The sequence below is a fragment of the Xenopus tropicalis genome, chromosome 4 (assembly GCF_000004195.4).
Source record: "Xenopus tropicalis strain Nigerian chromosome 4, UCB_Xtro_10.0, whole genome shotgun sequence".
NCBI classification, from domain to species: Eukaryota; Metazoa; Chordata; class Amphibia; order Anura; family Pipidae; genus Xenopus; species Xenopus tropicalis.
Genome location: NC_030680.2, coordinates 135673927 through 135695963, shown reverse-complemented (window position 1 = coordinate 135695963; position 22037 = coordinate 135673927). Strand labels below are relative to the sequence as shown.

General features: G+C 39.5%; 1 protein-coding gene across 1 annotated transcript; it reads left to right on the top strand.

Annotated features, from left to right (window-relative positions):
* The first annotated feature begins 4646 nt into the window (after positions 1 to 4646).
* Positions 4647 to 22037, top strand: copg1 (COPI coat complex subunit gamma 1). Its single transcript, NM_203843.1, is given in 24 exon segments — positions 4647 to 4780; positions 7494 to 7546; positions 7999 to 8079; positions 9243 to 9314; positions 9776 to 9855; positions 10347 to 10422; positions 10511 to 10603; positions 11160 to 11246; positions 11332 to 11489; positions 11567 to 11700; positions 12721 to 12788; positions 13397 to 13585; positions 13740 to 13835; positions 14197 to 14440; positions 14583 to 14658; positions 15102 to 15205; positions 15714 to 15839; positions 16164 to 16232; positions 16388 to 16530; positions 17192 to 17363; positions 18114 to 18211; positions 18433 to 18571; positions 19307 to 19405; positions 21625 to 22037. Coding segments are annotated over 24 exon segments (2625 nt in total). The 5' UTR covers positions 4647 to 4743; the 3' UTR covers positions 21756 to 22037.

Here is a 22037-nt window from a genome sequence, read left to right as displayed (position 1 = left end):
TTTATGCACACACACTCCCTAGGTGCTTATCGATTAAGGATACACTTAGGGGCACATTTACTAATCCACGAATGTCCGAAAAGCGTCCGAATGCGTTTTTTTCGTAATGATCGGTACTTTGCGACTTTTTCGCAAATTGTCGCGACTTTTTAGAGCTCTCAATACGAAAGTTGCGACAATTATAATGGCACTGAAAAAGTCGCGACAATTCTCCAAAGGCATAATGGCAATGAAAAAGTCGCGACAATTCACGAAATTTGTTATGGCTATGAAAAAGTCGGGACAATTCGCGCAAGTCGTACCGGTTATGAAAAAATCGCAAAAAATACGAAAAAGACGCAAAATGTTCGTTTTCCAATCCGAATTTTTCTCATTCGGATTCGGATTAGTAAATCAGCCCCTTAGTATAAGTATAGGATATTTTATTTAGAAAGCTTAGGACATGGGGTTTTCTGGATAAGGAATAAGTGGCATTGTAACCAATGTGGATTCATGCAGCTTAATCAGGGTCAAGTACAACACACTGTTTTATTATTACAGAGAAAAGGGAAATCATTTCTAAAAAAAAATAATTATATGCTTAAAAATGTTTTTTTTTTATCTGTCTGGATAATGGGCTTCCAGGTAAGGGATAAATATTTTAAAAAAGTTCTGGGATAACAAACTACCTAAATGGCAGGGCTATTAGAAATTACCTGCAGGGATTAAGCATGTATCTTGTAGGCACATATACTACAACCCTACTGTCCAGCTTCCTTCTTTCTACGTCATAAAACTGAAAAGATCTGTTCTTCATATAACCAAGCTGATTACAATTCATCAGTGGCATAGATATAGAGAAAGCTAAGGAAGGGACCCGAATTGCGGGGTCTGCTTACAATAAAGCTTTAGCGAAACACCCATCCCCATGCTTTCCTGCTTATGAGTGAGCAGGCTTGGTGGAGGGGACAGTAGTGGGCATGTGGGTAATGGGCAAGTGGGAAACGGGAGGGGTTGCACTTGCATTATGCACCAGGCCCCTCCAAAGTTTTTTTTTGGGGGGGGGGGCACGTGGTATCTATCGTGAGACTCATGATACTATTCTTCAGGACACAACTTCAAATACTACTACAGAAGGCTAACTATTAATTGCCACTGTCAAAAATTCTCACTACTTATGCTTTATATTGGACTTCAGACCATGTTTAATGCACAAATTCAAAAGTCACATATAAGCATACTAAGAACACACATTTGGTCTCAGTTTGAATCACAGCTGCAGCAGTTGTTTTAGTTTAGTGCTTTATGGGGAAATTATTACTACGGTTGCCACCTTTGAACTAAACAAAATACAGACAAGAGGGTGGGATGATGACACCAGGAGCAGAACAGCAATATATGGGGGTGGGGTCATGACATTTAGGGGTGTGTTTGTGTCGTGGGAGGGGGTAAGGCCTGTGATATCAGAGGTCGTTATTGAACAGATTATTGTTCAAGTTTCACAAGGATGAAACCCAAACAGACAGTTGTGACCCAAACAGCCACCTTTGCCAGGATATAATAATGGCCAGTTACCACTCATAATTTCCCCTACTATGCCCAGGTCCCTATATTGCATATTTTCCCCAGAAATTTCTCAGTTTCACCCAAGTGTCTGCTCCAAACATCTAACCATTCTCTCCACCAATACAGTTGTAGTGTCATCAATAAATATAAGCCTGAAGTTGAAGGAAACATTTTTTCTACATCAATTCCTTATTTACATCAGACCTGGGTACTAAGGTACTATTCCTATCAAATCTTAAAGGGGAACTCCACCTAGACACAACATGAGATTTTTGAAAAGTAAACATAATTTCAAACAACTCTGCAATATACAACAATTGAAAAATATGCAGCCTTTTCATGATTTTTACTGTAATAATATGGTTTGGAACAGTTCCCTAAGCCCCGCCCCCTGTTGATCTGGCTGACTACTTTGGGACTCAAATAAAATGTAACAGTAGTCGACTGTCCTCAACCCTGCATCCTCCAAATCCCACAATTCCCTGCTCCCGTAATGTCAATTAGCAAAGGAACATAGTGCAGTGCATTGTGGGTTATGTAGTTCCTGCATGCTGTAAACTGTGGAGAATTTGTTACAATTTGTAACATCACTGTTTTAGTCCCTCTTCCCCTGCCAGGATTTCAAATGATGCAGAAAGAGAAGAACTGTTTGCAGCTAGATTTCAGCATATAAAATGGTATTTATTCATACTTATTGAAGGAGTAGATTACAGTGATAGGTATGTTATGGGTTTCTGTAATCTTTGGGGTCTTCAACAAATTTTGGTTCAGAAGCTGGAGTTTCTCTATAGTTTCTACTACAGCTGCCTTTAGATTAATGGCCAAAAACCACAGCACCTTAAGGGTTAAAGCTATTTGGCAGCCAAATCCTATATTTTCTGATTTTAAGATTGTAAGAGTCTTGAGTCAGACTTTCAGATAACAGGTGAGTTCCTGACACTGTTCAAAGTACAGGCATGTCTGTGTACAACACTGCACAAAAGGATCACCAAGGAATACCACATGCAGCGGCCCCCTGGAGTTGTTGGATATTAACATGTTTCTGGATGATTACCACCATAGTATGTATCCTTTCATTTGTATTTTTCTAAATAATGTGTTTGTGTTATATTGTTTTATAATCATTCCCTTTTGGCAGCTGGTATACTTAAAGAAATCTGAGTAAAGAACTGAATCCACACATGTTATACGTTTCCCAATTTGTTATTAACAATTGTTTAATTCTTACCAGTTTCTAAGAATATATATTGGAGCTGCTAATGAAAGGAATTTATTTGTTTCTTTATATTGAAATTAACCTTTTAAATATGTTTGAGAATTTATCCTTAAATAAAACAGTGACAATTGCAATAACCTTGTTTGGCATTCTTCTGCCACTTTAATTTCATATCAATCATATGGTCCAGCCAGCATTCGCATGGCTTTGGAAATGGTAATCTCATACTTCATCCTATTGATTTCTATATGTATATAGCATTAATTGTGTGGTTGATTCTTCAGATGATTAACTGGATGTGGTGCTATGTGACGTGTAAAATAAGAATGAGACACATTCCAACCAGTAGCTTTATTCCCTGCCCCCCCCCCCTCCATCCTTAATGCATTTTAACATATCTGTATGCTTCTGTTTGATTTCCTTGTTTCTGTATCCAGAGCAGAAAGCCCCATGAGCACCACAAACTCATTGAATGGGGGGAGGAAGGTCCAGTAGGGCCTGGGTTTTCCTATGGCCCAAAAGACTTGTTTTGATACCTGACAACCTCTAGCATTTTGAAAACATTCCATCCATTTGGACAAAGATCTCTCCAATTCTACCCTGAATCATTAACCTTGCAAAAAAAAAAAACTTTAAGGGCTGTAACAGACGGCAAGATTAGTCACTGCACAACAAATCTCCCTTGTCATGGGCGACTAATCTCCCCGAAAAACCATCCCACCGGCTAGAATGTAAATCGCCAGTGGAATGGCATATGTGGTGCCACAATTTCCCAAAATCGCCGAAGTTGTCTTGAGAGGAAACTTCTGCGATTTCGGGGAATCGCGGCGCCGCGTATGCCATCCCACTGGCGATTTACATTCTAGCCGGTGGGATGGCATTTCAGGGAGATTAGTTGCCCACGACAAGGGAGATTTGTCACAGGCGACTAAACTCCCCATCTGTCACAGCCTTAAAGAAGAACTAATAGCATTTTTTAATTCTACCCCTGGAGGACGTCTCCCTCCACCCTACCCAATACTGTGGGGTTGGAGGACACCTTCTTGCAGTGGCACAAAGTGACAGCCAGGGCCCCACCCTACCTGCGGTGCTAATTTTGGAACAGGTAAGGCAAATAGGGCAGTATTGAGGGGGCACAGTGTGCATTAAGGATTGCCACCTTTGACCTCAGCAAAAAAACAGACAAAATGTTGGGATGATGACATCAGAGGCAGAGCGGTGACATAAGAGGGTGCAGATGTGATATTTGGAAGTGTATTTGTACATTTTGGGGGCAGGCCTTGACATCAGAGGTGGTTAGTGGCCAGATTATTGTTTTGGTTTCACAAGGCTGAATCCCAGACAGTTAAGATCCAAATAGCCCTAAGTAAAGCTGAACTGTGCAGGTCAACAATAAACAAGTGGCAACTCTATGTGCATGTCAAAAGAGGAGAGATCCATTCCATAGGTACTACTTATAAAAATGCTTTTATTTGCCTTTATTTAAACGTCAAAATGAATAATACAATTACACAAGAATCCTGCCTCCCTGTACGAATATTGTGATTTATATTTACCTGTAAAGCATTAAAAATCTGAATACATATTAGAAAGTTGCTTAGAACTGTATTTCCTTTCAACAGGCCAAGTTTTATTTTTGGGCTTACATCGTTTTAGAAAGTTACTTGGACTTCCAAGCAACTTTCTAAGGCGATGTAAACTCAAAAATAAAAACCTATTTTGCCTGGCTCATACTTTTCCTCGAACTTCCGGTGTACATTTGTCCCTTATTGCGTGCGCTATTCACAAGCAGTTCCGGTTTCAATTCAGTCGCTTCCGCTAACAGTGCGCATGCGTTGAACAAGCATTTACCGTTCTAGGCATGCTCTGTCCGCGCCAATCGCACTGCTTGTTAGTGCGCATGCGTAGGTTACGTTGTCAGGAGTGACGTGTCCCGGTGACAGCCTGGCAGGAAGTGGCCTGGTTCTGACTGAGGGGCAGAGATGCTGAAGAAGTTCGATAAAAAGGATGAGGAGTCGGGTGAGTGATATGGGGGGTTTGCACTATTGTGTCGCGTTTTATTTATTGCCCTTATATGTCTGTTTAAATGGCGAACGCTGTCACTGGCCCACACCGGCAGCAGGGAGTGCATGGTACTCAGGCCCCTGGCTCTGTGTGGGGATACACTGGCAGCCATGCAAAAGGCAGAACCCAAGAGGGACGGGTTGTGCAGTTCAGTGGAATCCAAGCCCGTGTCTGTGACCTAGGAAGGCATCAGGTGTGTGCTACACTGGTAGAACAGCTGGACGGGGCCCTAGCGTTACTCTAATAACTCTCACAATACCTATACATCGGGTCTACACCAGGAATCCCATAAAGCCTGCTGGGATTGGTCGTTTTAATAAGAAAGGCCATATTGGATATGTCTGTTCTAGGGCATTCCTTCATGTTGTAGGAGTTACTATATATTTAATTCAGAGTATTGGGGAGCCTGTACCCAGTGTGCTAGTAACAATGTAAATTAAAGCTGGAATACTGGCCGTGCCCTTGTGTTTTAGAGCCACCACCTTATTCTGTTCTTGGCAGTCCATTACACTGCTGCCCATAAGGTGCATCTGTTTGCAAATGCAGCCCCATGCTAGTTAATGGGTATGCTTTGAATCATATTAACCCCCCGATACCAATAGGTTATAGATATAAAACTGTATGTGGGAAAAATGCCTTGTGAAAATTTGCATGCCGAATGCACACGTGCAAAATGGGCGCAGGGTGTAAACATAAAATGGCATGGCCTAATCCATTTAGAGAGAAGCAGGTATGGTTCAGCTCTGTATTATATGTTGTATTTGCCAGGGCTGAGTAATTAAGCACCTTCTTTAAAGGTGCCCATACACAGGCCGACTATAGCTGCCGATATCGGTCCCTTGGACCGATTCGGCAGCTAATCGGCCCGTGTATGGGCAGAACAGAGCTGCCTGGCCGACCAATATCTGGCCTGAAATTGGCCAGATCTCGATTGGCCAGGTTAGAAAATCCGGTCGGATCGGGGACCGCATCGGCTCGTTGATGCGGTCCCCGAACCGACTGCCCCATAAGCTCAAATGTAATCCGATTGTTGAACAATCGGATTATTTTTTTTTCAAGTCCCTTGCTACCCGATATCGCCCACCCGTAGGTGGGGATATCGGGTGAAGATCCGCTCGCTTGGTGACATCGCCAAGCGAGCGGATCTTATAGTGTATGGGCACCTTAAGGCTGAAGTTATTTTAGTGATATTCCGTCCATATGTTTGTACATCAATGTAAGAGCTCTGTGTTTGTTGCCATCAGCAACTGCACCGCAGTTTTGTATGTGCTGTTTATCATTTGTACTATTTTATTATAAATTTAAGAATGTTGCAGTTTTCCTTAAGGCTTTTTATCTCCCATCAGCATCTAGATATATTATTATTTAACCAATAAACAAAAGTCTCTTCCATTGTACATCAAAGAAGCCAGCAGGGCTGTGGAGTTGAAGTCGGAGGCAATTTTGAGTACCTGGAGTCCGCGGCAATTTTGAGTACCTGGAGTCGGCAAAAAATGAACCAACTCTGACTCCTACTAAATTTAAATGGGAATAAAAAAAAAAAAAGCAAGTTTAAATGTCCCAATTCACAAACAGTCATAATTAATTACTTCTCTGCTATAAGAATAAAGCCCAATGCAGAGCCAGTAGTTCTGTGGTTAAATGACATGTATGTCTCCTTCCTTTCATTCAATGAATGTATAAAATACATTAGCATATTAAAAACAGTCGGAGTCGGAAGTATCAGAAACTGAGGAGTCGGAGTCGGAGAATTTATCTACCGACTCCACAGCCCTGGAAGCCAGTACTTGTATGATCTAGGTCCTATAATGACGCCTGTGGATACCTTACTGAAACTACCCTGATATTGTCATCAGTAATTAATGGGCCGCATACTGCCAAGTAGGCCTCTGGGTGGTGAGCCATGACAGCAAATAGAATGGGGCTTATTGCCGCTTATCTGCATCAGCCACACCCCTTTATGCCAAAACCTCACCGATAGTATGAACAAACCTTGCCCACTCCATGTTAGACTCACATCTTCATGTTGGGTACCCTTCTACCATAGGGCCCCTGATAGGATTACCTCTCATGGTGGCCCTGAGTAGACTTAGTATAATTTACTTTTCAATTGGTCTTCATTATCTATGTGTTTGTATGTTTTTTGTTTTTTTTTTCTCTTTCCAGCCTACAACTAAAAAAATGTGGTGTGGTAGTCACTTAACTTTGACACTGTAACCAGATACACTGTGCAGTTTTATTGCTCTTTTTTCTTTTTATAGTGTCTAGTATTTATTTCAAGTTTGATTTTAAAACATAACTTAATTTTGTGTGCAGGTCAGACTGGGGAAGTACAGGCCTCCTCTGCTTCAGAAGTGTTCCTCTCTTAAAACCAGAGGCGCACTCAGAAGTAGTGTACGGAGTGGAAAGACACTGGTACAGGTTGGGTGCGGGTCCTACAATGGCAGTATTTTATGACTTGGGGTCAGGGTGGAGCTTTTCCTGACCTGCTCATTATTAATGCATGCTGTGGGCTAGGATTAAAACCAACCTACTAATCAACCCAAGTGTAGAAAGCCTGAAATCACTACATGATTTGCAATACATTATTTGCATTTATTTAAATAATGTGCCTATGTTATCATTTAATTTACATAAGTTTTAAAAGTTTTTATTTTAACTATTCCAGGGGGCAGCTCCAACCCTTTCCAGAACCTTGAAAAGAGTGCAGTGCTCCAGGAGGTAAGGCCTTGACTCTTTGTGTATTTATTTATGGTGCTCAATTTGCCAGCAGTAAATGTGAAAGTTGGCATATGACCATCTCTGTACCCTCTAGCATTTTATTTCCAAATAGACTCAAGATCAATTTAGGGCTTTTTCATGTTGACTGTTGCACAAGTGCTCCCCCTCATCTCACTTACAGGGGATTAAGCAGTGACTTTCTGGTAGTTGTAGTTCTGCAGCTGAAGTGGCCTATACTGGAACTAGTTTTTTCATTTTCCTCAATTTTATAATAATTACTAACTTACAGGCCACAGTTCTTCATTAGTTCTCCTTATTTGTCATTTATTTTGCAGCAGTGTAAGCTTGTCTACAACTGTGAATTTATGTTGTATCATGTCTGCAATCCAGCATATAGAAAAATAATTCCTTCAGTAATGAATTTTCTGTTGTACCTTCACATTGAATTATAGGCTCGTCTGTTCAACGAGACTCCAATTAACCCTCGAAAATGTGCTCACATCTTGACGAAGATACTATATTTAATAAACCAGGTACGTGAAACATACAGTTTGCTCTGTGTACATGAGTCTTGATATATAAAAACTCACCCACGTTCTGTTCATTCCTATGGGATTTTTTAGAAGCATGTTTATCAAATAGTGAACTCTAACTTTCACCTGTCAATAAATATTTTTTAAAAATACCATAAGAGCGAATAGAACGTGGGTGAGTTAGTTCTCAATTCACATTTTGGTAAATTTGCCCCATAGTGTTGGCTTTAGAGCAGGCCAAAGAGGGTCTTTTTATACAAATGGCATATTACTACATCATTATTTCATCATTTACACCAACAGTGTCCAGTATGTCTTCCTCCTGTATTTATTTATTTTTTACTGATGGCTAAATGACTGATTTGCAGAGCTATTGAACTACCATAGGGTCACCTATTATTTAGCATCACCTTCTGGTGGTGGTATTTGTGTATGTTAGTTGTGTAGCAAGGACCCCACTTACCTTGATACAGATTTGAGCACCCAGGGGATGTACAATTCCTATACATCTTGTAGCAGATTCAGACAGCATTATGTGGGACTGTCAAATCAAAACAGTCAGTTTACCACTACTGAGATACATTTTCTGGTTAGACTATTAAAACCTTATTAATGAAAGTCTACACCTACTTTGACATCTCTTTGCGTGCAGTGTAGCATTCTCACTCAAATGTAGCTCTAATTTGGTGCCTAGCCCATAGTCTGAAAGATTACAATGACCACGCTAGTTACAGAACTAGTCTTGTGAAAATTTCATCCATACATCATTCCAAATCATAGCTTAAATCATCAGGTGTACAGGTTTGGTGCTTAGGATTTATTTTTGCTTAGGAAATAGGGTTGCTGTCCATGTTCCCTGCACAAGCATTCAGCAACGTTCTAAGCCTCCTAAACAGGTCCAGCTTTGAAATTAAGGCAGCTGTACTGCCAAGAATCAGATACTTGGGTTTCTTGGATTACAATGAACAAACCAAGTAAATGTTACTTAAGTGTTAAGTTGATAATGTTACTGGCATAAGCATCTCTTTAACCTGAGCAGGATTAGAAGGGGTACATAATGTTTAGTCTTGCCTTTTTGTGCATGTCCCCATGTTCATGCAGAGTTATAAGTAGAATCAAACATGATTTCCAGTACCTACAGTAACTTTGTATTTTGTTACCAGGGTGAGCACATGGGTGCCACAGAAGCAACAGAAGCTTTCTTTGCCATGACCAAACTGTTCCAGTCAAACGATGTATGTACCTTTTCTCTTGATTGTTATGTCTATCATAACTGGAAGGACAGGCAGAAATATGATTAGTGGAATATAAAGCATATACCAATTTGTTACTGAAGTTTTACCAGTTATATTCTCAATGTCTGTAGTGGGAAATACCTTGAGTCTGTGCTTGAAGGCAAACACAGTCATTGTTTCAGGCAGAACATAAAAATTTTATGTTCTCTCAGTGATCTGTCATAAAGTTCTATTATTGCAGTATTCGTTGGACTTTTTCAGTTTAACCTTTTTCCAGTTTCAGTGTTTTGCCAGAATCCCATTGCTCTTATTAAGGTTATAAATATATAAAAACATTTCTATATCAGCCATTTAGCCATAGTTGCATGAATATCTATGAAAGCAAATACGTTAACCCTAACTGCCTTGGCATATATAATGTTGAAATTCAAATTTTATTTACCTTTATTATTACCCTTTAGCCCACACTTCGCAGAATGTGTTACCTCACTATAAAGGAGATGTCAAGCATTTCTGAGGATGTAATTATTGTGACGAGTAGGTGAGTTGGCAAACAACCCATTTAATTAGAACTAAACAAACATTCTGCCTTTTGGCTTCATTACGGAGTGGCAATATTTTAGAAGGTGTTTGGTTTCCGAGTATATTACATGTAACAGCAGTCATTTAGCTGTACTTCATGTAAATATTTTTCATAACCTTTTGGTGCAGGTGCCCCATATTAGAATTTTTAGCACTGTTTTTTTTGTATTAAATCAGGTATTATTTAGAAGAAAAGATCATTCTTTGGATTGCAGCCAATAAGTCATATATGTGTGGATATAAAAATATGTAGCATTCTTTCTGAACCATAAAAATACTCTGTCCATATTTCTGCTCCTCTTTGCCAATTTTGCCAGTTGTCTAAGTAGTAGTGGCCCCTAAGTATTAGTACTCTGTCAATACCACTGCATGCCAACATTTTATTTTGTCCATTTTTAAATGTACGATGCCTTTTTGTTTTAACTTTTGTTATTTTTTTTTGTTACGTAGTTTAACCAAAGATATGACTGGGAAGGATGACAGCTACAGAGGTCCAGCTGTGAGAGCACTCTGCAAAATCACAGATGTATGTTTCTTTTCCAGTTAAATGGCTTAGAATCCTTTGGTTCAGCTAATTTTAGGCAAGCTCTAATTTTAAGTTTTTCTTATTTTAGAGTACCATGCTACAGGCCATTGAACGTTACATGAAACAGGCCATAGTAGACAAAGTATCCAGTGTGTCCAGCTCTGCCCTCGTCTCCTCATTGGTAAATACTTTTTATTTAATCATATTGAGATGTTAAATCTTTTTCAGATTAATGTGTATCTAGCAACTATCTTGTAGTTGTACTATGTCCCTTAAGTCACACTGTGGTTGTTCTAACCTGCCCGTGTTGAAAATTGGCCTATGGGGTGTCTCACAGAGTTTCCAAGTGGGATGATTGATGAATTAATTCCTAATTTAGTGCAATAACTCTTTGTAGTAAATACAGATGTTTAGCTGCCAATTTTGTACATTTATTGCCAGTGTATGCCATAATCTGCTAAAATGGTGAAAAGAAAAAAATAGTAGGGTAAAACCCAGAAGCTCCATATTTCCCTTTTTTTACATGTCAATTTGTCAGAATGTGTTTAGCTTCTTTAAATAGTTAAACACCATTCATAATCCCTGATATGAATCTCATGAAGGGAACAGGTTTTGGACATTTTTTTGAGTGGTAAAAAAATATATACATTGATAAATTTTCCCCCTTTGTTTTTATCTAATCTAAAAGCCCCCTTTTATTTACAAACATAACCCATGCCGTGTTATTCTCCCTGCAGCACCTACTGAAAACCAGTTTTGACGTAGTCAAACGTTGGGTAAATGAGGCTCAAGAGGCAGCTTCCAGTGATAATATAATGGTTCAGGTATGTGCAAACTGACACCAAACTTTCATATAGTATTTCTGACCCTACTAGCATTCACATTTCATTGCCCTTTAATGTTTCACAGTATCATGCTCTGGGCCTGCTGTACCACGTGCGAAAAAATGACCGGCTGTCTGTTAACAAGATGCTGAGCAAATTTATGCGTCATGGTCTGAAGTCCCCATTTGCCTATTGCATGATGATTCGTGTGGCTAGCAAGCTGTTGGATGAAGAGGATGGGAGGTAATTAAGTGGTTTTTAAAGTCTACAAATTAATATAGATACTTACAGTGCCTGCTTAACAATTTTTTCTTTCCTAGTCGGGACAGTCCTTTGTTTGATTTTATTGAGAGCTGTCTGAGAAACAAGCATGAAATGGTTGTCTATGAAGCTGCTTCAGCTATTGTGAACCTACCTTCCTGCACTGCCAAAGAGCTTGCTCCCGCTGTGTCTGGTAAGCTCTTTTAATTTAATTGGTGAAAAGATGAATCTAACAACCGCCAAATAATACACACATATAGGGATTTTGGGTGTGTGCCTACCACTGTTTTGCATGATTAAAACGCCGCAAATCGGCCAATGCCAGCATTTTTTCCCTCAAGATTGTCATTGACATCACTGAGGAGTGTGCTATTTTGAACAAATAACAAAATGCCCCAAATTGTGCCATTACTCTAAACTAAATTTTCAATAAAATCTGAATGTCTAGGTGATCTGCACTGTGCACATTTGCTGTCCATAAGTAGAGATTACTTACAGTTTGAAGGCATTTTGAGCAAAACGCAAGAGGGCTGAAATGCTAAGGGTGGGGCAGGGTCCAAAAACAAAGAGCAATCTGCTGCTTTGCACCATTTCCCAGTGACCTGCATTTGACTATAGGTCTGGAGAGCAAGGACCTAAGCTTCCCTCATGAAGATATATTTGTAGGGCAAGCATTGGGAGGCATGTAGGCAACACATCAGCCATCCCTTAACTAGGTAGTGCACTGCAGAGCTCAGCAAGACCCCAGTGTCATCATAACACCTATAGTTGTGTTTTTTTGCATACGTTTCAATATTAACCGTAAGCTCTTTTACCTCAGTTTTTTTTCATGTGTAACCTGTATGTTTATCATGTGTGTTCATTATATACACCTCTTGTACAGCGCTGATATGTCATATGTTGGCAGTTTTCTGTTTAATCAGCTACGTTGCAATTAAATATCGCCCAGAGACAACAATAAAACTGTGATTCTAGTTACTAGCTTCTAAGACAATGGTAGCATGTACGCGTTGCATTACCAAACAAAAACATATCTCATGTATGGGTGTATCTTGTTTTATTTAGGAACAAAATCCTATAGAATAAAACATGGTTTACTAACTAGTAATGGTCAATATAATGTTCTTTTGAACACGTAATTAAGAATCATTTTCAGGATCTTATACAAAACAAAGTATTTGATTAATTTGTTACATTTCTTTTCATCCTTTAGTGTTGCAGCTGTTCTGCAGTTCCCCAAAAGCTGCCCTTCGATATGCTGCTGTCCGTACTCTTAATAAGGTAGTGTGTTTATATTTTTTTAAGGTTACAGTAATTCTTGAAAACACATATAGCAGGCTTCTCTAGAGTGATTTTCACCAGAATTACCATATTTGGTGGAATATTGGTCTTTTTTTTAATAATTACAGAAGAAATCTTTAATGTTATTACTAGTTGTTGACCCACAATAAATAAATGAGCCAACATTTCAAAAATCCTTTTCAAGGCTGGAATTAACTGTACAATGCCATTGCCTACAACCCAAAATTGTCTGTGATTACAACCAAAATTGATGTGTGACTGCATCAGTCCATACATGGGCTGATATTAGGTTCCAGCTTGGGCCCTCCAGACCAAGTCGGTAGCTTATTGGCCCATGCATGGAAACAAGCAGCCTGTCCAATCGTTAGCTGGATAAATTTGGCCAAATAGCTATTGTACAGGTTTAAAAAGGCCATTAATGTAGACGACTACCAACATATCTCTATAGGACCCATTAAGATGTAATAATATGCCCAGGGGACACATAATTTGATTAGCATGAATTGTCCCACCACAGATTGGGTAAAGAGTTGCCAGTTGAGTGGACCTTCTAGTCCAGTCTAGTAATTTTCTTACCTTGGTTATAGGTGGCCATGAAACACCCATCAGCAGTAACTGCCTGCAACCTGGACTTAGAGAACCTGGTGACTGACTCTAACCGCAGCATAGCTACACTAGCCATCACTACCCTGCTGAAAACTGGCAGCGAGAGCAGCATCGACCGACTCATGAAACAGATTTCATCCTTCATGTCAGAAATTTCTGATGAGTTCAAGGTAAATTCTTTGTGATTGGATTAAAGCACAGATGGATATATCTGAAAATACAGACAAGCCCTGGCAGAAAATATTGCTGAGTAGCTGCTTTAACAAAGCATGGGAAAATCACTTGTATCTGGTTTTAATAATTATTTCCTTTTGTTTTCCATAGGTGGTAGTGGTTCAAGCAATTAATGCTCTCTGTCACAAGTATCCACGCAAGCATTCTGTCATGATGAATTTCCTGTTCACTATGCTGAGAGAAGAGGTATGATGAACATGTTGTGCTCCATCATAGAAAAGACTGGTGCTGTAAATTCTGCCGTAGATTCATTATCCTCTATTTTTTTTTACAGTGTTTACAGATATTAGCATTCAGTTTCTTATATTCTATAATCTTGGACCCTCATTTATCATTTTCTTGCCATGGATATAAAATCCTCAGATTAGAATCATTTCCAATCTGTGCTGCTGATAACAGCGGTGCCAGAATAGACTGGCTTAGGTGCTAAGAACCCAGTAGTCATATTACTGTATGCCTCTACTGAGTGCTTTGAAACTAGCAATTGTTGCCCTTCTAAGAACTCAAAATGACTAAACAGCATATTGTACTTTCTTTATTCACCCAGGGAGGATTCGACTATAAGCGAGCAATTGTTGACTGTATAATCAGCATCATTGAAGAGAACCCTGAAAGCAAGGAGACAGGGCTGTCACACCTTTGTGAATTTATTGAGGACTGTGAGTTTACAGTTCTGGCCACTCGTATCCTTCACCTTCTGGGACAGGAAGGCCCAAGAACCAACAATCCATCGAAATATATTCGCTTTATCTACAACCGAGTTATACTGGAAAATGAAGAAGTTCGAGCAGGTGGGTAACACTATGGTTCCGTCTGTTCATCTGCTTTTTGCTGCATTGTTGCAGTGCAAATATGATTATAAGGTTTACTTGAAACAAATAATGTATCTTTACAATATTATTCTTACATCTAATTTTTTTTCTTGTCTGATAGGAGCTGTCAGTGCTTTGGCCAAATTTGGAGCCCAGAATGAAGATATGTTGCCCAGCATATTGGTACTATTAAGGAGGTATAATATGTTACAGATCTACATATCTATGTAGACATATGTAGAGGCATGACAACCAAAATAGCTCCATGGCTTCACCATCCAGATTAATTCCTGGGACTTCATCACCTCCAGAAATGAAGTTTATTTTCTAGGGTTATTCACCATTAGATTCCCAAAGCTGCATCCAGTAGTGCAGTGAGGTTACCCTCCAGTGATTGTACACTCATGGTCATATCCTAAGCCAGATTGTATTACACATGATTCTTCCCACTGTATATGCAGTAAGCCAAACCAAGAATATACATATTTGCCCTTAAACAGAAAAAAATTGTATATATGTAAGTTATCTGAGTTTATATTCTAATGTTCATATTTGATATGCATGTGAGCTATCAGCTGGCTTATGGTTACTAGGTATGCCAAGGATACCCTTTGATACCATTAATCATTTATCTTTGCAGGTGTGTGATGGATGATGATAATGAAGTGAGAGATCGAGCCACCTTCTATCTAAGCATTCTAGAGCACAGGCAGAAAGCTCTCAATTCTACATACATCCTTAACGGTATGTACAAAATTGGGCTCATTTACATCCGTGAGTGCAGTAAGCAAAGTGCAATTTTGAGTGCAGTCGTCATGTTTGTTTTTACTGTTCAGCATGTGAGTTACATGTGCGCCCAGTTCTTTTGGTGCAACTGTGCTGTGGTGGTTGACACAGGGCGCGAAGGTAACCCTGAAGCTACCACTTGGTCAGAAGGTGGCAGAAGCGCCAGGGTTTCCCTGCATCAGTAGGCACAGCAGTGCCTGATTTGGAATGGATGGCATGAAGTGCAACTTTAGAGAGAAACAAGGATCATTTTGACACAAGTACCTTTAATGCCAGTGACGTTACTGGCAGCTCACTTTGGGGAACACAAGTTGCCCCCTGAACATGCTGACATAAATGAGCCCTAAGGTCTACAATTATAGCCTATAATATGTACTTTCCCTACGCTCCTAGAAATAGATGTAGGGCTTTGGAGACACAGACAGAAGGGCCAACTGTATTCTTGTTTTCTTTCCCTTGTATGCAGGTTTGACTGTATCAGTGCCTGGGCTGGAGAGAGCTTTGCAGCAGTACACTTTGGAGCCTTCTGAGAAACCATTCGACCTAAAATCCGTACCTTTGGCTACTGCACCCCTGGCAGAACAAAGAGCAGGTGAGCAAAAATTGCTGTTCTATAACGTTAGCACTGATTGGATCAGTGGTGATCCTGGGGGCTGCTGCTAGCGGGGTGCATCCTTAATGCACTCTGCATTTTAAAAAAGGAAATTCAGCTACCAGTTACCAGAGGCTGCTTTTTTTGGTGGCTCACTGCCGCCTAAGGCAAGGTTCTCACCTTGCCTCATGGCAGGAATGGCCCTGGATTGGATATCATGATATAAATTTTGTCAGATTTAAAGCACATTAATTTGTGTATAGGATTTGGCATCATCCCTTTGCATGTGCACTTATCCCAAATATTTTCTTTTGGAATTAATAGATAATGTGCCTGCCGCAACAGTCAGGCAGCCGGAAAAATTGGTATCCAGCAGACAAGAGATATTCCAAGGTATGTAAAGTTCTTCAAAACTAATACAGAGTTACTAGCTGGAAGTAAAATCTTCAGCCCAGAAAATACCTCTCTGGCATATGCTCAGCAGCAGGATAGTGTTCACTGGTGTTTCAGGTTCTAAAGGTTTTAATGGGGCAACATTTTTTTTCCAGAACAACTTGCTGCCGTTCCAGAGTTTAAAGAGCTTGGGCCTTTGTTCAAGTCATCTGCAGAGCCTGTGGCCCTAACTGAATCTGAGACAGAATATGTAATCCGTTGTACTAAGCACACTTTTGTTAATCACATGGTGTTCCAGGTATGTTTATTAGGGAAAGGCAAATCTATATCTTTTCCTAAAATGTGGTTTGTGTTGGAAAATCATTATTTGACTGCTAACATCTGCATTAAAAGCTGGCTTGCTTATGGCAGCAGCTGCTCAGAAGTACAAAAGTATGCTTTTCAGTTTAAGCTTTGCTCCATGATATGCGGAACAGTAGTCAGTGGACTCTTACAGTAGGTCATTGATCCCCACCCAGTGGCTCGTGAGAAAGATAAGTTGAGAGAGATTGAGCAGCATTCTGATAAGCAAGCAGGGCAGGTGAATTTTTAGACTTAATCAGCATAAAAAAATGTCAATTTACCCTTTATCCACCCTTCAAAACCAAAATGTTTCTGTACACATTCAGCTAATCATGTGCAGCATCAACTGAGCCATAGCCATCTTAATTGTCTTACCTCTTCCATTTAGACAGTAAGGGCAATGACACACAGAGCTACTTGTCGCTGCTACAAAACAGACAATACTGATAAATTGCTCTACATGTGTTTTAGCAGAGTCAATTTTAAGTATTGTCTATGGCAGAGTATTCTGGTGTTGTGTAGCCACAACAAGTAGCTGACCACTAGCAGCTCCATGTGTCATAGCCCTAACAGTGTTTCAGAAAACTACATTACCTTCGTAATCTTTCCTTCGGCAGTTTGATTGCACCAATACCCTGAATGATCAGATACTGGAGAATGTCACAGTACAGATGGAGCCTACAGAGGGATATGAAGTTATTTGCTGTGTACCTGCTAAAACCCTATCATACAACCAGCCTGGCATATGCTATACCTTGGTATCTGTTCCTGAGGAGGATCCAAATACATGTATGTATATCTCTGCTATAAAAGGCAAATTCTGGGTTAAACATTGTCTGTTATTTACCATTACAGCACAGAAGATAAAACTTGATAAAGGGACCCCGTGTAACAGTGGAAACCTAATTCTATCATTGCATTGTATTTTAGGTTAGGCAAAGCACACTGCATAAAAACAAATTGTTTAAAGGGGGTTTTCACTTTTAATTTAACTTTTACGTTAATTATGTTATAACTGATAATTCCAAGCAACTTTTCAACTGGCCTTTATTTATTTCTTTTGCATAGTCTACTACTTCTAAAAACACAAATGCCCTGTGAGGCTACTGTTTTATTATTGCTACTTTTTATTACACGTCTTTCTATTCAGACCCTCTCCTATTCATAATCCTGTCTCATCTGAATCAGTGCCTGGTTGATAGGGTAACTTGGACCCTAGCAACCAGATAGCTACTGAAATTTGAACTGGAAAGATGCTAAATAACTCAAAAACCACAAGTAATAATTGCAAATTGTCTGAGTATCCCTCTCTACATCATGCCAAAAGTTCATTCAAAGTTGAACAGTAACTTTAAGCCTTGTTCTTGTTAAGGTTGGTGTTGTTTTTCATGCAGATTACTGGGTATCCGGCTTTAGGGTACATTATCCCCAATGCAATGTACTGTTTATGTAATATGTTATGTGTTATTTTTCCAACAATTACATGAATACAAATTGTTGCTGTGTTCTTGGATAAATTTTATATTTGTATTCTTTCAGTGGCGTGTACATTCAGTTGCTTGCTGAAATTCACAGTAAAGGATTGTGACCCCAACACGGGTGAGGCTGATGATGAAGGCTATGAGGATGAATATGTGGTAAGTGAATAAATATTACAGTAATCACATGTGAGGCAAAACAAAAAGTGGAATTTTACGGTGGTAAATGATGTAGCCCTTGGTCAGGGCAAGTGGGTGAAAATGAGGGGCAGCTGAGCTCAAAATGCGTGCCATTAACTGCTTTTTATGTTAGAAATTCTGTTGGTCAGTACCTAGTTAAGCATGTTACTTTCTCTATTAACCATTTGTCTGCCATGCAGCTAGAAGACATCGAGGTGACAGTTGCCGATCACATACAGAAAATCCTGAAGCCCAACTTTGGTGCAGCGTGGGATGAGGTGGGGGATGAGTTTGATAAAGAAGAAACTTTTAACTTATCCACCATCAAAACACTAGAAGGTCAGTATTTGTAAAACCTACAAGGGCATGGGCTTACTATATTGTACATACTGTCAAAACAATAGGAAATTCTCATTAAGAAATTATAGACCCTTTTGTATCCCACCTCTGTATCCTGTATAGGGTAAATTAGATCAAGTATAGAAAATTTCAGCATTCCATAAACTGTAGAAATACAACTCCCAGAATCACTGTATTGGTTGTGTTGCTACCGGAATTCTGAGAGGAGTAGTAGTAGTAGTGCAACTTTTGGAGAGCGAAAGATAACTTATCCTTATAGGGGAAAATTTGGCAAAGAGCATCACACAACACAGAAACCTCTAATATTTATATCACTGTAATCTGTTCCGTTAGAAAAGTATGAATAAATACCATTTTTATATGCTGAAATCCAGCTGCAAAACCGTTCTTCTTTCTGCATCATTTGAAATTCTGGTAAGGGAGGAGGGACTAAAACACTGATGTTATGAATTGTAACAACTTTTCCACAGCTTGCGCAGTCGCACATTTAAACTCCCATACGGAGCAGTGGGGAGAGGTCCCGACTGCTCCGTATGGGAGCCAAATTTTAAAAATTCTGTTGCGGCGGGGCGGCATGCCGCCCCTAAACTTGTGCCGCCCGGGCCTTTGTGGCCTTTCCACAAATCCGGGCCTGTGTATATTGCAAAGTTGCTTGAAATTATTTTTTATTTTCAAATGATCTATGGGTCTAATGATATATTTATATCTCAACAGAGGCTGTTGGTAATGTTGTGAAGTTCCTGGGAATGCAGCCCTGTGAGAGATCAGATAAAGTGCCAGAAAACAAGAATGCACATACTCTCTACCTAGCAGGTAAGCCAAATGTGTTTTGCTACAATAAGGTATGCTACTTCCGCTAGTAGTCAGTGTGGCAATATCTTAGGGATTTGATGAAGATTAACACTCTTACCTTCTGTTGTTTTTTTTTTTTCCACTGGGCTGGTGCTTCTTTTAGAATAAAAATGTACCAGCCTGAACAAAAATGTAGTGCAGAGTGCCCTATACACACCAACTTTGCAACTGGTCTTCATTATTTATTTTTTTTATAGTTAATTATTTGCCTTCCTCTTCTGCCTCTATCCAGCCTTCAAATGGGGGTCACCGACCCCTGCAACCAAAAAAAATAAACCAAAAGTTCTGTGAGGCTACAATTTTATTGTTACTGTTACCTTTTATTTCTTATCTTGCTATTCAAGGCCCTCTCCTATTCATATTCCTGTCTTTGGTTCAAACCACTGCCTGGTTGCTAGGGTAAATAAGACCATAGCAACCATATAGCCAAACTGGAGAGCTGCTGAACAAAAAGCTAAATAACTTAAAAACATAAAAAATGAAGACCCTATTACATATTATCTCAGAATATCAATATTTACATCATGCTAAAAGTTAATTCATAGGTGAATGACCCCTTTAAGTGGAACGTTAAGAGTCACAAGAAGAAGGAGGACTCTGCTCAGTAGAGCTTACAATCTGAATTCTGTAACTTGCCGTACAGCTATGGAGCCTAATGATTTACTTGCACAAGAGAAAAAAAAGCTACTGCCTTTATACTATTTCATTTCTCCCAGCCTGAGCAGCCCCTTGTATATTTGAATGTAGATTGCATAACAGGAGCTTCTGCCCCCTGCTGGCAAGAGATGGTAGCCTGACAATTGTCCAATAGGCATTTTCCCTGGACTGTGTAATGCTGTGTTATTTTTAGTTAATGGTGGTACTTTGCATCAAGCCATATTAATGAAATCACTGCTTCCCCCGGAGTTTTATAAATGACGAGGGATTAGTCATAAACACCTAACTCTGCATTGACGCAAATCACAGCAGCAGAGAAATATGAGTCATATTTGACATATTGGAGGGATTAAAGCAGTTATTACTTTAAAATCACAAATGTACAGGTATGGGATCCCTTATCCGGAAACCCGTTATCCAGAAAGCTCCAAGTTACAAGATAGTCATTTCCCATAGACTAAATTTTAACCAAATAATTTACATTTTAAAAAATGATTTCCTTTTTCTCAGTAATAATAAAACGGTACCTTGTACTTGATCCCAACTAAGATATAATTACCCCTTATCGGGGGCAGAACAGCCCTATTGGGTTTATTTAATGGTTAAATGATTCCCTTTTCTCTGTAATAATAAAACAGTACCTGTACTTGATCCCAACTAAGATATAATTACCCCTTATTGGGGGCAGAACAGTCCTATTGGGTTTATTTAATGGTTAAATGATTCCCTTTTCTCTGTAATAATAAAACAGTACCTGTACTTGATCCCAACTAAGATATAATTAATCCTTATTGGGGGCAGAACAGCCCTATTGGGTTTATTTAATGGTTAAATGATTCCCTTTTCTCTGTAATAATAAAACAGTACCTTGTACTTGATCCCAACTAAGATATAATTAATCCTTATTGGAGGCAAAACGATCCTATTGGGTTTATTTCATGTTTAAATGATTTTTTAGTAGACTTAAGGCAGTGATCCCCAACCAGTGACCCGGGGGCAACATGTTGTTCCCCAACCCCTTGGATGTTGCTCTCCGTGCTCCCAAACCAGGGAGTTATTTTTGAATTCCTGACTTGGGGGCAAGTTTTGGTTGAATAAAAACAAGATTTAGTACCAAATAAAGCCCCTATAAGCTGATAGGGTGCATAGAGGCCCCTAATAGCCAATCTTAGCCCTTATTTGGCTCCTCCATGAACATTTATGGTGCTTGTGTTGCTCTCCAAGTCTTTTTACATTTGACTGTGGCTCATGAGTGAGAAAGGTTGGGGACCCCTGACTTAAGGCATGGTGATCCAAATTACAGAAAGATTCCTTATCCAGAAAAGCCCAAGTCCAGAGCATTCTGGATAACACGTCCCATACATGTACAAGTAAATACAATTCTTTGTTATCAAGGGACTAGAATGTGAAACAATATGTATATGCTTACATCATTGTTACTCTCCAGCAATATTTATCCTATTGTGTGTGTGTGTGTGTGTGTGTGTGTGAAACTCCTACTTAATCCTCTGTATATTTTGCAGGTGTGTTTCGCGGAGGGCACGACATCTTGGTACGGGCCAAACTGGTGCTCACAGACACTGTTACAATGCAAGTTACTGCCCGCAGCAAAGATGAGTTTCCAGTCGACGTCATCATGGCCTCCGTGGGCTAAACTTGATTTTTAACTTGTACACTACAGTCTGTAAAGGGATTTATACATTTTTTTTAGGTCTGACCGTAAATTGCCCAATAGCAGCCAGAGGGTGCCTTGAACGCATGGAAACATCTGGGCAGCGTGCTTGGTGCAACTGCTGGAATAGTTATGTCCGATTTTGTTCTATCTATTCTTTTTGTTTTGCTACGGAATTGTGCAGTAATCATTTAAATGTAAAACCATTGAGAGCCAATTCTATTCCCCATTATTATTATCAGAAGGGGAAAAAAAATAAACTTT